We start from the raw sequence: 16,247 nt of genomic DNA, 5'->3' as shown, positions 1-16,247 counted from the left end.
ACAAAAAATCACACCATTTTACTGACTAAGCACAGTATTCAGGTCCAATAGCTCTGTATCTAGTCAATTTATATTGATAGTGGTTTAAAAAAAAATAACCACTAGAAGTTGTGCTAGTTTTAATTGCCTTTCCTGCAATGTTTAGTTTTTCAGTAGGAAAAAAAAGGCAGAATGGCCCTTATCCAGCTTCCAAAAGCACATGGCTACTGCTTTCTGTGCTTAACTGGGCAAGAAAACAATAAACTTAGTGCAGCCTTTAAATGTTAAGACAAAAGTGAAAAAGGAAAGAGAAACATTATTTTTTTATGCAGAGGTGTAAAAAATGGCAGGTGATTTGTGACAGCAATTCAAGTATTATGTGGGTTTTATATTTGCAAGTGTGGCTTATGTGGTCTTGTAATAGCTAACATACCAAGACCAGCTTCTCAGCGAGGAAAAAACTATATAATTCTTTTTTTATGAGGTATATTACATTGTCAATAGTGAAGGACATTGTGAAAGAAGGAAAGCCTGAGGGTAGGAAGTTAATGTTAGCCTTGGAAGACTGGATGCTGTTTGCATAGATTTTTCTGTGTTGCATCAGATAGCATTTCTTTGTCATCATTCCTTTGTACTGAATAGGATAATAGCACTGAAATTTGTGTCTCATACAGGATTAATTTAAATAAGAGCTTATAAAAAGTACCAATATTCTGGTGATGTGAGGGGACTATTGAATCATGTAAAAGTTGCAAGTGTGTTTCCACTGAATCATGGACACTGTGGGATGTGTGAGCTAAATAGTCTCGCTCTCTTCCAAGGAACAACCTGTTGTGAAGGATATTCAGTGTGAGCACAGCAGGCATGTTAGATCATGCCCACTCTCTGTAGGCCATTCATTGCAAGGAAAGGAAATGGCATTGCTGCTTGCCTTTTCTTCCTTTTCTTTCCCCACTTCAGGCAGAGGCTTTAGCTGTCTGCAGGGGTCATAACACTGGTTATGAGCAGTGACTGGTATTTAATCACTTACCCCAATTAAGTTGTACCCGTTGTAGGTCAGAGGCCTGCTGTGTTAAGGGCTGCACAGCTGATTGATGGCTCTCTTCTGAGGTGGGGATTCTGGACACTGAGACCAAAGCTGGGAGCAGAGCTGGCTGTTGAGTGCTTGTGGCACCACAGTCAGGCAGTCAGGAGGACTGGAGGAGGAGAATGAGAGTGGCTGGTGGGTATCCATGGCCTCTCTGCTTGGGTCAAGAGGGTTAGAGAGCACAAAGGCTTCTCTTCCCAGCAGCTGCGCAGGAGAGGAGGGGAAGCAAGCAGCAACTGCTGGAAAACCAAAGAAAATACGAGATTGATCAGGAAGAGAAGTGCACAAAGAACGAAGTAGTTGGTTTGAAATGACTGCTCTTGCTATGTGCGGTCCTTGGCCTGGGCTTTCCCATTTGTCATCCAGAGACTTGCGTCAAAAAATCCTTGTATGAGCTGTGCTTCTTCCCTCCATAGTTTTTTTTTACAGTGCCTTAAAACACATACTGCTCAAGGTGTTCCCAGTGACTAGTAAAGATCATATATGTTCTGTGACCTATAGGTGAGTGTTTGGTTGCTCTTTTGTCCATCTGGGCTTAGGTACAAAGTTCAACATATTCCTAACACTTCAGTTCAAAAAAATTTTGGTGTTTGTGTTTTGGATTTGTTTCTTTTCTTTTTGTTTTGCTCTTTTAAGACCATCTAAGGGACTAGAAATAAGTGGTCTGAGGTTTGGATATGATATTGCAGTAGTAAATTGCATGAATATATCCACAGTTCCCCACTGCCTAAATTGAAGTATGCTTCATGTATCATGAAATTTATATTGATAACTTAGAGGCTTGAAGAGAGTAGGGGCTTGTTCATTTGGATTCAAGGAAATGTGTGTAATCCTTGTTACTGTGGTGTAAATGGGCTACTTATGTTATATTGTTTCCCTGGTGTTGTGAAGTATTTAAAATGCTGAGTGAATGATAAAGCATTTGATTAAGAAAATCAAATATAAACTGGAAAAAAGACTCTGTTCCTTCCAGCTTGCTGTTAAAAAGGGAAATTAGCTGAGAAAAGTATAGCAAGAGGGCAACAGTATTAACCTTCAGATTAGAAAATATTTTATCACCAGGAGAATAGGAAAATGAACTACATAAATCTGTGCACACAAAGAAGAAATTAGATGTTTAACAGGGAATGTAATTGAAGCTTAAAAAAATCAGTTAATTTTAGTAATGTCAATTCAGATTATTTGTTTCACCTGCATAGTATGTCAAGACAGAAAGACAGCGCAGAATACTCCAAGGAGCAGCTGTATTTTTTTTCCTTTGGCTTTTTCAAATGGATCTAGCCTGTTCAGGAACACTGAGTTAGTTCTAAAATAATTTCTTTCTCTTACTGAATATCGTGCTGAGTGCTGAGTGTGGTGACAAAAGCAAATGTATACTGGGCATTCCAGAAAATTTTATAATCTTGGCAATTAAAAGTAAAATCCTTGCAGGTTGTCACTGCATGTCGTGTTAAGTAACTTGAACTATGGTGTGATGGTAAACTGGCCACTGGGAAGTGAATCATAGTTGTACCAGCAGGGTACAACTCCTCTTGATATGTTTCTCTAGGGAAACATATCAAAAAAGAGAAATCTTTGTTGGAGGCAGTTGCTGGCTGTGCTGCCTGGAGGCTGAAGTTCTGCAGCAGCAAGTCAGGTTTCTGCTGCTTCTGTTGTCTCAGGAAAGTTTCAAACCCTGGGGTTCAGAATGTCACCTCCTGGGGTACAGACCCTGTGGCTTCCAGCACATTCCATATGCCCAGGATAGATGACTCTCTTTGCTAAGAGTTCTGTGCTCACATGGATGATGTGAATCACGTTAGGAGTCTTTGCACTCTAATGGTCCTGGTTGAATTTGAAACTGCATCCCAGAGGAGATTGGCTTTCTGTCCCATTTCATCCATTGACTAAGCTATTTTCCTTTCATTCCAGATGATGCCTTTCCCCATTTTAGCCTGAGCTGCCCTTTGGCCTGTCCTAAAGGGGAATTACTGGCTCTTGGGCTTTCCTTTTGATTTGCTGCTGCCTCCATAATGAACCTCTCTGTGTGGCCCATTTCAGGTCCATTTTTGCCTGCCTCTTTACAGAATTCCCTATTATTTCTTTTTACCTCATTATGGAAAAAATAAAGCTCTAACTTACAAAATTAATTATAAAATTATAATTAAGGAATATAAAATATTATAAAATGAACGTGCATGCATCTGTATGTATACTTACTTTTGAGCACAGAAGACCTTGGATTTAATTAACCTGGCAAGTTCTGTGTCCATTTTCTTTTTCCAGTATTTGACTGCAACTTTGAATCACCTTGCGAGCTGGAATATTCCTTTACCTCAAAAGATCAGGAAACCCCCAACATTGCCTGGGTCAGACTGAATGCAGAAGAAATCTCACAGCTAAACCTCCCAGATGGGCCAGAGAGAGATCACTCTGAGAGCACATCCAAAGGTAAGATGAATACAACTCTGTAATGCTGTCAGTAGTGGTTAGTTTTAAAATAAAAACACCTTTGCTTCCACCCTCTAAAATAACCATAAGAGAAAAGCCCAAAGCCCTGCCCAAACACACACGTCCTCCTGAAGTGCTGAAGATAGCTATAATCCCTTTGCTTCAACAGACAAGGAGTGAAAACAAAGTGACAATCAAAAGGGAGTCATTCTACAGAGAAGATGTGTTTTCACCCAAAGGCAAGCTCCATCGTATATCTAGGAAGCAAAGTATCAAATTCAGTCTTGTGTAAAATCTGCGTTGGGCTGGCCCATGCCTTGGGTGATATTTGGATGAAAACTGTACTATGGTGCCTGTGTTTAAGGTCATTCAGTGTTTGGCAGAGTCTGGCCTTATCTTTGCTCGAGGTCCTGTTTACCACTTGTGTGTTTGCAGACTATTTTAGGCAATATCCTTTTGTCCAGGGCTTAGGTTCTCTGTTTGGTAAGAAAACAAAGATGGGCTTTGTCCTTAATATCAGAAAAAAGATCCTGTCTCTAAAGAGAACTAGGAGGTCTCAAAAGATGGGAGTGCAACAGAATTTTTGCTTTTCTTGGAAAAAAATGTGGTTTATTGAAATTACTTTTCCTGCCTATGATCATATCTTTGAACAGCAGCATATTTCATTAAGATTGTAAGTTCTGAAAAGATTTTTAGATATATATGTGCTCTTTTAATCCTGAAAAAACAGAAACTCTTAACATCCCTTCAGCTGTTAGTGACATCTGCTTGGAACTTCTCTCTGGAAGGTGGTGTTGATGAGAATAGACCTACAGGAATGAAGGTTGGGGGGTTAGAGTACAAACTTTGTCCAGGAAAACAAAAAGGTCTCAGGAAGGACAACAAAAATTTGAAGGAATATGGAACAGTTTCCATAGTAGGAAAAATTAAACAGACAAAGATTCTCTGTTCAATCTCTGATGGCAGGGGTTAGAGGTCTTTAAAAAACAGATTGAAGAGCACTGGAAAGCAGCTGTGAATTTTGTGGGTTCTGGGTTTAGAACAAGGAAGCTGAGACATTTTTCATGTAGTACCTGGATAAATGGTGCTAATAAAAATACATGAATTAATGTTGTGGGGCCAGAAGTGTGTGTAAGTTTAAAGAAAGATCAGATGAATTCTTGCAGAATACATTCATCACTGGATGTTTAATTCAATAGTCTGTTTAGAGTCAAGAAGCCTCCTACACAAAAGGCTGCAAGTGAAAGGATTCTTTTCTTAGGAGCCAGAGAGACAGAATTTGACTTTGCAGAGCTGCAGTATGACTGCTGGTGACAGTTCTTATGTTCAGGCAGATATTGAGGAAATTTTCTGTGCTGCTTTCATTCATATTCTGTTTTCTCATCCATACCAATAGTATAGTACTTTTCCCCAGATAGCCATTATAAATTAATTTTTAAGGCCCATTGATTCATCAGCAGACCAAGTCATTTTGGTGTGCTCTGTGTCGTGTGTAAAGCAGATGGACAACATTTGTGCTGCATGCAAATATCTTCTAATTTCTGCATCAATGAACATCTACACACATATTAAATTTCTTCCTACAAAGGTACAGTTCAGGGAATGTTTGAGATAAATCAGAATTTCTTCTTCTTTTTCTTAAATTCTAGTGCAAGCTGGCTGCCCCTGAAATTTAGGAGTTAAAACCTTGTTTTGAATTGAGAAGAATAGCTGCCATTTTCCTGGAGTGGGGGGAAAAGATGGAAAAACCCACAAGGAAGTAAATTGTTTTTACAATTTATTGTTCCTATTTTGTTCCTGTATTGTTTATTAATTTACCTGTATAGTTCCAGGTAAAGAGCCTGGCTGGGTCCCCATGGTGCTACGTGTTGTCAATGTATAATTCTTTTGGATCCTCTTCAGTAAAATTATACCTTTGTCTAACTCAGTTTTATATATCTATCAAAGCAGAAAAAGGGGAGTCTGTTGGCTGGCCCTGTAGCCCAAAACCAAAGGTGGTATTGGCTGTTGATTTTCAATTGCCTATTGGGTTAAAATTCTATTTCTAAGCCCAAAGGTTGGGGTTTCTCATCTGGAATATAGGCAATTTAGGCTACAGCTTGTGTCCTGCTGTTTTCTTCTGTTCTGAGGGGCAAGTAACCAGTGTCAAATTGATTGAGGTGGATTTAGATTTGTGGGGCATTAGGGTGGATTATTTTGTATGGTTTATTTGCTTATGTATGTGTGGGTTTGTTTTTTTTAAATTACCAGGCTTGTTGGACATAGTGGTAATTTTTTTTCTCAGAGCTGTAGGTCTGCAACTCATCGATGACTGTAACTCTTGCATGTATAAAGACTCATTTGAAAATCAACACTTGGAGCTAGCATCTCTCTATTTTAAATCACTTTAATTACAGCTGTTTGGCACAGATAGTTGTGTGGTCTGTTTCAATCTGAAATAATTAAGCACAGTAGTTCCAACCCCCACTGTTTCCTGCAAATTGTACTTGCAATTATCTCAATCTCATTTCATCTCCTTTGCAGACAGAAATGCATAGAGATAAACAGATAGCTTAACTAGATTTTGGGATGGTTTAGCTCATCCTTGTCACTTGGTTATCAAGTCATGGCAAGACATTGATAGAGACAAATGCCTCTGGTATGATTCATTAGGCTTCACATGGGTTTCTGTAAAATGTTCAGTAGAAAATCATTGGTATCTCTCCCAAAGAGACACATTGGAAGAATTTCTGTATTTCTGCTCCTGCCTCAGCCGCATGATACAGCTCAGTGTCAAGAAATCAGAAGTCGGCATGGATTGAGCATCCTAGGGGAAGAGCCAGCTCCTGGCGTCTCAGCATCTGGTTGCAGTCACAGCTGAGCAATCCACTCACTTGGCATGTTCAGCATGTAGTGTCACACAAATCATTGATCTCCTGGATAGGAATAGATGGTGAGGTGGAAGAGTTTGATACTAAATTATTCAGGGTAAAAGATTGAAGGTCTAGTTTGCAAGGAATTGAAAAGGGATGCTTAACCAGCTAATAGTGGCAGGTGAAATTTAGTGCAGGTTATTTGAATTGAGGTGGTGGGAGAGACAATCAGAGCTTGGCATATATGCAGACAGATTTTGAGCTGGTTACTGTCACTTAAGCTGATTTAAGGGTAAGACTAGAGCTGTGGAAGCATCACCTCAGTAGCAGTTACAAAATAAATGTGATTTGGGGGCTTACTGGGAAGGGAGTGGAGGAAAGGAACAGTATGCTATAGTATGAATGTGTGGGGCAGCTGTATGTAGAACTCAGTCTTCTGTTCTAGATCCCATGCATCAAAAATCTTTTAGTACAGTTGGGAAAGTTTTTAAAAGAATGGAAACAAAGATGATCAAGTATATACTGAATGTCTTCTAGGAACACTTAAAATGACTAGGGCTGCCCTGCCTGCAAGAGGCATCTATAGGAATATATGCAGGCTTGTATAGAAATCAGAAATTTATAAAATCTTTATAAAGTATATATAAAGCTTTATAAACTCCCAAGGGTTTGTGAAGCTCTGAAAGGATGAGTACAGAAGGAATATTTGATATTTCTTCTAATACAGTATTGGATAGCATCAAGCAAAATTATTAGATGTCAGGCAAAACAAAAGGAGATCTCTCAGTATTTTACAAACAGTGAAACTTTCTTCCCAGGGTATCATTGTTGCTGGAACCTTCTGTGGATGTGCAAATTGACAGGATATGTGCAGGAAAGAGAAATAGTTACAGCTACTAAATTCTCTACAGAACCTTTTCAGGTGTATGACTGGTCCCTGAAGGCTAGGGGTGGTGAGGGACAGCTGTTTGCTCTCCCTGTTCATGCAATCTTTTTCATTTTCTGTTTCCAGCTCTTTGTTCTCAGAGCCAAATGTTTAAAATTAATGGATCTTTGGTCTGATAGGCCTGGTGTGTTGGTGTGTTCCTCATTCACCTCCCAGACCAGGCTTGGATTTCCTTTGAAAAAGGATAGAAATGCATTAACAGTTTTAGACCAATTTAGAGAGTTAGAGGAAAGTTGCTATTTAAGTATTTACTATTATTTGCTCTTCTGTTAAAGCCTTGGGAACGCTGTCAAACCATGCAAAAATACCGAGTATTTGTAGGAAGAAGTGCAGAACTGTTTGCCTATAGAAACGTAGACTGGGGAGGCTATCAAAGTTTGGGTTTTTTTTTAAATTTGTGCTAAAAAGCTTCACTCTTCTTCATTCCCCCCATCTTGTAAGCAGACCAGTGAGTGAATCACTGGTGTATCTGCCAGCTAGGCCCCTGAAGATCTGCTGGAGTTATTTACATTTCTTAGCTTAACTTATGTAATTTTCTGCAGGGTCAGAGATTTAAGGTTAAAATTCCACTGATGTGCTAAAGACTGACAGGAAAACCTCCACTGCTGGGATCTGAATTGGGCCTATACATACTGTAATGAGTAGGCAATCCATTGTGGATTACTAGACTTCTTTTAATTCATGAATAAGCAAAAAGATGCTATAAAAAATTCAAGCATTCTGCATCACCGAATGCATTTATTTATTTTGACAAGTGTGATTAATTTTTAATTATTCATGACCCTTCATAATATATTATACCAGCAAATGCACTGCAGTCTATCGTAATGAAACATGGGCAGCTGGAGATCTTGGAACTGTGGCAGTATTTCCTAAGGAGGCAGGTGAGACAACCCAGTCTGTGGTTAGAAGGAATTTGTAGACCAAGGAAGTTTCGCTTTCAGCTGTGTGGATCTATGTTTTTGTCATGCTCAAGGTAGAGAGTCACTTGCCTCTCTGATAAACCTGAAATAGGTCAAACCAGCTATAAATTCTGCGCCTTTCAACTCTTGAGTCAAACCCAGAGTTTTCTGTACTGTGGGGGGCGGCTCTGGGACACAGCACTGAGTTTGACATCCATAAGGGATGGTTTAAGCATCAGCAAGTGGGACTTTTCAGCATTGACCTCTCCCATTACCTAACTGCAGTGCTGGTGTTTTCCTTCCTCCTGAGAAGCACTGGCTCAGCTTCCTGCAATGCTGTGCTGCCCAGGGACTTTGGCGGGCAGCAGTTGTGGTCCCCGATCTGAGACCACAGCTGGGGCTTCGTTCTGAGTCAAATCTTACAAGGAAGAAAGAGAATGACTGCTACAAAATTAATCCTTTGTATTTAAGGAGGCAGGACCAGTTCAGTAGCAGCTGAACCCAAAATAACTGCATGCAAACTGAGTCCAGGTGTGATCAAATGTCAGAGTGATCTGTTTCTAACCATAAATGCAGTTTTAAATGGGAAAGATTAGAGTCTTTACTGTTCCTGACTATGGTTATGCAAGCAGGTTGCCTGCTCCTCTTTTAAATCTTGTGATTCTAGATCAAATAAGTGAATTTCTGCTTCTGCAATTTGAAGATTTCAGGACCAGGAAAATATGCAGCTGCTTGATAAATTTTCAGATGAAGAGATAAGTTGTGGAGGTATGACCACCATTCTGAATAAAAATCAAAAAAGTAATAAGCCACCCTACAAATGTGTACTCCAGTTGAGATGACTTCTTAATGGAAAATGTAGATTAAATTTTCATGAAAGATGGCAGGGGATGTGGGAGATGAATGAGGACAGTGCCTTAACCAGCCATTGATTAGTTGAAAGGCTCTTATGTAAGTTCTAAAACAAGAAGTATCTGCATATTGTGTTAATGTGGTTTTAATTTTTGTAATTATTACTAAAGAAATGGAGCAAGGCTAAGGCACTGAGTATATCAGCAAATGGAAGATAATGAACTGCAGGATTATAAAATGGTTGTTGACTTTAATTTATGATTCCTCAGACAAAGAAGAATGAGGCAGATAATAAAAGATAATAAATAATATTTTGTTTCAGATTATCACTTTATTAACAAAACAGTAGAGTATAAATGAGTGTGGACTTGCAGGAAGTAAGTCGGTGATAAGTTATTTTTCATGTAAAACTCAAGCAGAAAAAATATTTATATCAGTTAAAATTACACACACACTAAAAAAAAATTATTAAAAAAAAATCTCTTAGGTAAAGGTATTTACCAGGTGAAAGAATAGAGTAAGGAGAGTAGCTGGGCTCACACTAGGCAGACAAAAGTTTTCCCTTTACATTAATTCTTATACTGGTTTGAGGATATGCCTTGATCTCATGGAATTGATCCATCTTATATGTCTTTAGAACAAGATATCAGAGGTATTTTGTTTTTAGTAAATCATTACATGGAGTTTGAGATCTTGACACCTTAGACCTGGTAAAAGAAACAACAAACCAAGAATTGTTTTCTCAGGAGAATTTCTATTGGGGGAAATATGTTGTTGAGCCTGTCACATATTCTGACAAAAAACTGGCAGACCTGAATGTGTATTGCATCCTTCTCTCTAATGCTGGAGAAGAGCATGGATCATCCTGCTTCAATCCAGATAGATGAATAGTCCTTAAAAAGATACTGCTATGATATGATGTCACCCTAGTTTTATTATTTATATAACAAATATATACCGTAGGTATCTCATGAAGATTTGTGAACTTTTGTACTTATGTATTTTAATTTAGTTCAAGTGGGATTCAGTTTCCTATTAGTTATTTTCCTCTTTAATATTTAGTCAGTGTCTCAGTGGAAATAATTGTTGTGTGTGAGTTGAAGGATCAGCTACATACCACAAGTGAAAGAGTAGAAGAATTTAGTGAGGTCTGGAAGTAACACAGACTGAAAATTATTCCTCAGTCTTGCTGTGAATGAGAGATTTATGGATTTGTAGGGATGACTACTAAGTTATTTGTATACAAAGAGGGGGTTTAGAATTAAAAATATTATTTACAGCACATAGTACTGGCTGTTCTAGATGAGATTTAGATTTTGAGACTCAGTTTGGCAACATAAAGGTTTCAAATGTTACAGCACATACCCATAGGAATTTATGCAACATAAAGACACTAAATGCAAACCAAACTTGCATCCAGAGTCCACTGGGCTGTGGAGAAGGAAAAATACAGCCTTTTTATAAGCATCAGATTCTAGCTCATGCTCTGTCAGTACAAAAAATGGACCAGGTGTTCCTAGCATTTTGCAGCTTGCTCTTCTCATTAAGACTACACTTGTGCTTTGTCATTGCAAAATTATTTCCCTTTAATGAGCCCGCTCTAAAGAGGCAAATTATTGTCTCGCTGTAGGACAGTATGTTTGTTTATAGAGTAGGTATGTATTTATACAGACTGGGGAGAAGCACGTGGGTTTGTTGATTTTAGAAATCTTGTTTGTTCATTCTTTAATTCAGTGAAGACTTGCATGCAACATCCAGCAGTCTGTTTCCCACAGCTGAAGAAGAAAAATTAGTTTCAGTGTGCATCAGATGTTAGTATGCTCTAATGGCTTGCTGCATACCTGTGACTAATGTACTCCAACAAGTATATCCAGAAAAGGCAGAGACAATGAAGAATAAATGGGTTGTAAAATGGTCTCTTTCTCACTCCCAATGACAGTTTCTCCTTGGCAAGATGAGAGGCGTATTAAAAAGACAGCTGGAGGGAAGTGTGTCCTGCTCTTGGCTGTGTTTGACCTTTTTATAGGAAAAAGACTACTGGATTAACACACATACGTAATTATTTTCCCTCTGTAGTGTAGGGACAATGCCCTTTATCACAAAATGCTTGTGTATGTCCAGGTACATGTTGTGTTCAGAGGGTTTTTAAATTGAACTTTTTAAACATGGAAAACTCATATTTATGCTAAGAAAGATCTTCAGTGGATGAGTAAGTTATTTGGTAGTTTTGATTTCTTTCTAGCCTACCTGATTCTTCTGATTTCTGTATTTATTTTTTTTACCATGCCAATGACAGCTCACACATATGGCTCTGTACATAAAAATATAGTGTACATAAAAATATAGTGTATGGTAAAGTATCACAGTACCCTGTGAGCCTGGCAGCCCCTTGGCTGCATTTTGGCAATCCTTACCAAGCATGATCTCACTATATCCATTGCCAAATACTACAATAACCTGTGCTTCTCCACTTCACCTAGCAGGCTCTGAGAATGCCCTGCTAAAAAAGGCACTTTGTACAGTTTTGAAGAGTTGGAAGAAGGGTTTCTCTCTGTTGTCAGAGAGAAACTAAAGCCCCGTGTGGTTAAATCAGTAGCCCAAGGTGAGTTGTGTTCCCTGCTGTGCAAACTTTTGTCCCTTGCACCTTAACCACTACTAACAATTGTTGGGGCTGTTGGTCCCCAGTGTTCTCTTCATGAAGTTGGCTTGCTCCACTGGTAATAAATAGATGTTATCATGAGGGATTTCCTACACAACTCTTCTGTGAGATTATGTTAAAAACATCATCAAATTGGCAAGAACTGCAGTGTTTTTGCTGTTATACTTCTTCGCAGTGATAGTCTGTTGTATTACAGTACATACCTTACACACATGAGCTTGAGTGAAGACATTAAAAGAGAGTCACAGAACTTTAAAAGCTAAGAGGTTTTACTGCTGTGACTCTTGCCAAGAACAAAGTCCAGCTAATTAATCAGAGATAAGAAATTGTTAATTTAGAACTGTGGTAGAGAAAAATATGATTCAGTCAGAATCTGTGTGGATAAAGCTAAATCCAAGTACAGTTTAACCATTTTTGTAAATTTGGGTAAAGAGAGGATTGATTTTTTTTTTAATATTCCTGTCCCTGGCTTTCTGATTAATTTCAAGTTTTTTTAGATGTAATTCTGTAAAGGTTATGTTGATACCAATGCTTTTGTAATATCTCATTTTTCTCACAATTACATGTACTAATTCAGAGGTGTTGCAAGAAATATTCCTCTAGCTGTGCCTTCAGAGAGTAAATCTTATAGAAATTATTAATATTAAAGCTCACCAAAGTAGTTTTGTTTGTGTTTACCTTGAAGGGGGTGGAACCTCTGAGCTTAGTTGTTTTCTTGTATAGTAGCTTAAAGTCAGCATGCTTATTTTATCCCACTCAAAATAATCAAAGAATGTTGAAGAGATAAAGACAAGATACTGAATGAGAATTCTGTTTTCTATCTTTAAAAAATAAATTCCATAATACCATGCAATGCTTGTTTTGGCGGCCCCAAGCAACTTGCCTAGATTCTAATGAATAATCATCCTTTCAATTATGAGCTAGAAGCTATCCCTGAAGTTTCATCTGTTTTCTTTGTTTGTTTTGAGAGCACAGTGATTAAATAGATGGTATAATGCATGAGGATGAGAATGGCCATACTGGGAAAGCAGGAGAGGGAAGAAAACTGATGGCTGGACTTCCCCAGATGTTCTCTCACTCTTCAGATGGGCTGTGCCAGAGACTGTGAGCTGAGGGGAGCAGTAGAACATGGCCCTCCATCTTATAACTCTGCTGGGGACCATACCACAGTATCTCCTTGTTGATTTGGGACCTCCAATCCTAGACCCTGTTCCTGTGTTGAGCAACCCTTCTTTTGTATGCAATAAATTAAATTGTGCATCCTGCTTGTGGTAAAGATATCACTTTCTCTTGTCCCTGTGAGTCTCTTTAGTCTCAACAGCTCAGGCTTTCTCATCTGTCAAATGCAAGTAATTTGGAAATGCTTGCCTTCATCTTTCACCTTCCTCAACTAAACAGGATTTTATAAAAGTTAAATATGAGTCACTGTCTTTTGTTAAAATGAAAATACTGTGTTTTTTAAAAAAGCATTTCTAATTCACATTAATGGTTCCTAGTAGTTGTAAAGTCAAATGAAAGCCAGCCTTGTTAGCTGAATGCTTCAGTGACACAACAGAGATGAGAGAAGCGAGGACCACTTACTTCTAAATGGCATTTCCTTAAGAATTTAAGAAATGTAATAGTGGGCTTTTAGCCATTGTTCTGCATTTTTTCTTTCTTCTATTCTATGTCTGTAAGCAGATCTAACTGCTCTTCTGGGAGAGGCTGTCTTTCTAAATTACCTTGTGTAAACATGTGTAAAAAAGATGAGTAGATTTCTCCACATTTGAAAATATGATCATACAGCAAAAGCAGATTTGTTACTTGCCATTGCCCGTGTTAAAATATAAACCTGATGAAGGACTGAACTACAATAATTCACCTTGTGTGTTGCTTTTAGTGGAGGACATGGTGCTGTACTCCTGTGCTTCCAGTGGGGAAGTGGAAAGGTCAGGCACTGAAGGGAAGCATTTTGCTGTGTACCACAGGTAGGCATCTCTGGCAGTAATTTGGAGCTTTGCAAGGCACTTAAACAGCACAATAAAGGTTAGATCACAATTCCTTTTCACCTGTCGCAGTAGGTTTGTTTATCAGAGAAAAACCCAAGCTGCAGAGCTCCAGTATTGATTTTGAGCCGAAGGTTCAAGGATGTTCTGTTTTCAAGGTTTTTATTCAGAGCATGGAAGAAACAAAAAGCCTGTGTTAAAACATCATTAGGATGCAGGTTTAATTCCACTCTCTATATTTTTCCTGAAGGTGTGGAAGTATTTGAGGAGGAGACAGAGGTTGTTTTGTATTTGACTGCCCTAAAAAATTACAGGTTTTCAGACTGCCAGGTATTGATAGGGCAGGCTCTGTGTGAGTTGATCCTACATGTCAACAAGGTCACTTCACTAGAGGTGAAAGTTTGCTGTGACACACAGCTTGGAATTTTACAAACTGAACTTTCTTAGACTGGGAGAAAAGATCATATTGGTGGCCTCAGTACCCACAGCACAGTAGGGAAAGCTATTTTATTTCTGTAGTCATTGGTTTACCTATCCAGTTGTCTCAGGGCAATATATTCAATGTTATCATGTTATTAGGAAATCAAGATTTCTGAGGAACTGGATAGCTTGCATAGTTAATATTTGTTTTATCATTAATTAAGGGTAAAAAGCAAGAATATGAGAAGGTATTACAAAACATTATATAACAATTCAGAAGCTGTGTCTTACACCCATAATAATGACTTTCTCAATGACTAACCAAGGCAAAGGACTATCTGTTAAGCAAGAATGGGGTCTGAAATCAACTGCTTCATAAAGGTGTTAGGCCATTTGCAGTTGGTGGCAACAGCTGAGTGAACAGCAACAATTAACATTTTCAATAGCATGTTTCTTTAAGGACATTTATTAAAGTATGACTGCCAGTGTAGCATATGTAGCTGGTTGTCTGATCTGTCAATGGAGAAAGGTGATTAAGGAGTAGAAGGAATTTTTATCTTTGAAGAATTTGATCACCTAATTAGAGAACAGAAAATCTGGATCCCGGTTCCACTGAAAAAATCCAGTGATAATTGTAATGGCTTTGAAGCAAGGGATGATTAAAATACACTCCAGGCCTTTTCAAGGTTGGTGCTTGACTTGTTCCAGCAAGTTCTCTCTGTGGTCATCTTGCAAAACACATGGTTAATGGCAGGTGTTTGCTGTCCAAGAGGTGATTTTTGTTATGTGTTGGGCTGAACTGAATATGGAGACTACTGGAATATTTGGTGTGTTTGGATTCAGCAATATTACTCCCAACTGCCTTAAAATTAAGGAACACTCAAGAACTAGAAGCTAAAATGCTATTTAGAAATGGAATGTTGGTTTCCATTAACACTACATCTCCTGTTCTGTTCTACAGTGGGCCTTTGCCATGACTAAGGGGTGTTTCACTGCAGGTGAAATGTTGGGAATTGGTGTTCAGGTTTTCCTTGCAGTGAGGAGAAACACCCTTGCAAAATCATGTAAGAGCTAATATGCTTCCAATAATATTGGTATTGTGCATTTGATTATGTGCTTAGATGAATGTTTGTGTAACAGATGAGTGCTGTGTGAAGCTGAGAGCTTTCATTTCTTTGCCCTGATTTACAGGGGAAGGTGTCTGTGTGGACAGGTAAGGGCAGTCGTAAGAATATACTGGAATAGAGTCCATGCTTGAGTGATGGTTGAGCTGTACTGTCATTATAGAGTGAGTGACAAAGTGTAATTGAAATAACTGAGCTCCAAACAGCTGAGGGACCTCACCTGGGTGTAAAGCACTGCTTAGCTTGGGGGAAGAGCTTTTTTGGCATGGAGGAGTTTGGCTGGGATGTCCCTGAATTAGGGAATACAGGAATTTGCTGTATGGAAAAGAGGCACAGCAGAGATAAAAAGCAGAGATTCTGCTTTTGGGGTTTTCTATTTTATCTGAATGAAATTATCCATTTCAGAGTGCTTTGTGGGTGGGCAGGTGAAATGTCCTTCGTTGCAGCAACAAGTTGATTGCCCTGGGCTTCAGTCGATACTATATCCATTAACTCTTCCAGAGAGTGGGGCACCAAAACTGACCCTGAGTGTGAAGCTGGTAATGGGCATTGTATGGGGAATGACCTAAACAACTTACAAAAATTAGCAGATTTTGTGGTTACTTGATTGGTTACTTAGTACACTACTTTAACCAGCAAGCTAAACTTTTAAAAAATGAGACTGAGTTACTGAACAATTCCTTGTTGCTACAACTGTTGGTAATACGAACTGCAGAAACTTGAGTGAACTGCAGATTAGCCTCCTTCACTCCCAAATGTAATCAAAGCCCCTTGTTTACTTGTGTGTGGGTTGTGTTTGCTGGGGATAGTATTTTTTTCCCTGATTTTTCTTAAAAAAATGTTTTCTAAAAGGCACCTTCCTGCTCTGTTCCCCTCCTCTGATTGTTATCAGATACTGTCCTTTGAATGTATCACTGGGATTGCTGGATAAAGGGGTACAGACTTCAGGAAGTGGCATTTTGCTAGCCCCCGTTTTCAATAAGCCTGTTTGTGAAATTGCTGAAGATGTGC

At 38.7% G+C, this 16,247-nt stretch overlaps 1 protein-coding gene across 1 annotated transcript in view; it reads left to right on the top strand.

The window, feature by feature from the left end:
* The window catches only part of ALK (ALK receptor tyrosine kinase), a 306,168-nt gene that overhangs the window by 91,101 nt on the left and 198,820 nt on the right, over positions 1-16,247 (top strand). The window contains exon 3 of the mRNA XM_088052596.1: positions 3,332-3,496. Within this exon, the coding sequence (XP_087908722.1) occupies positions 3,332-3,496 (165 nt within the window). The remainder of the gene's footprint in view (positions 1-3,331; positions 3,497-16,247) is intronic.

Source organism: Pseudopodoces humilis, chromosome 3, assembly GCF_049639895.1.
Source record: "Pseudopodoces humilis isolate 2021_Gansu_Grassland_sample_001 chromosome 3, ASM4963989v1, whole genome shotgun sequence".
In the NCBI taxonomy this organism is placed as follows: domain Eukaryota; kingdom Metazoa; phylum Chordata; class Aves; order Passeriformes; family Paridae; genus Pseudopodoces; species Pseudopodoces humilis.
Note: the sequence above shows the minus strand (reverse complement) of the source record. Positions and strands in the feature narration are given on the sequence as shown.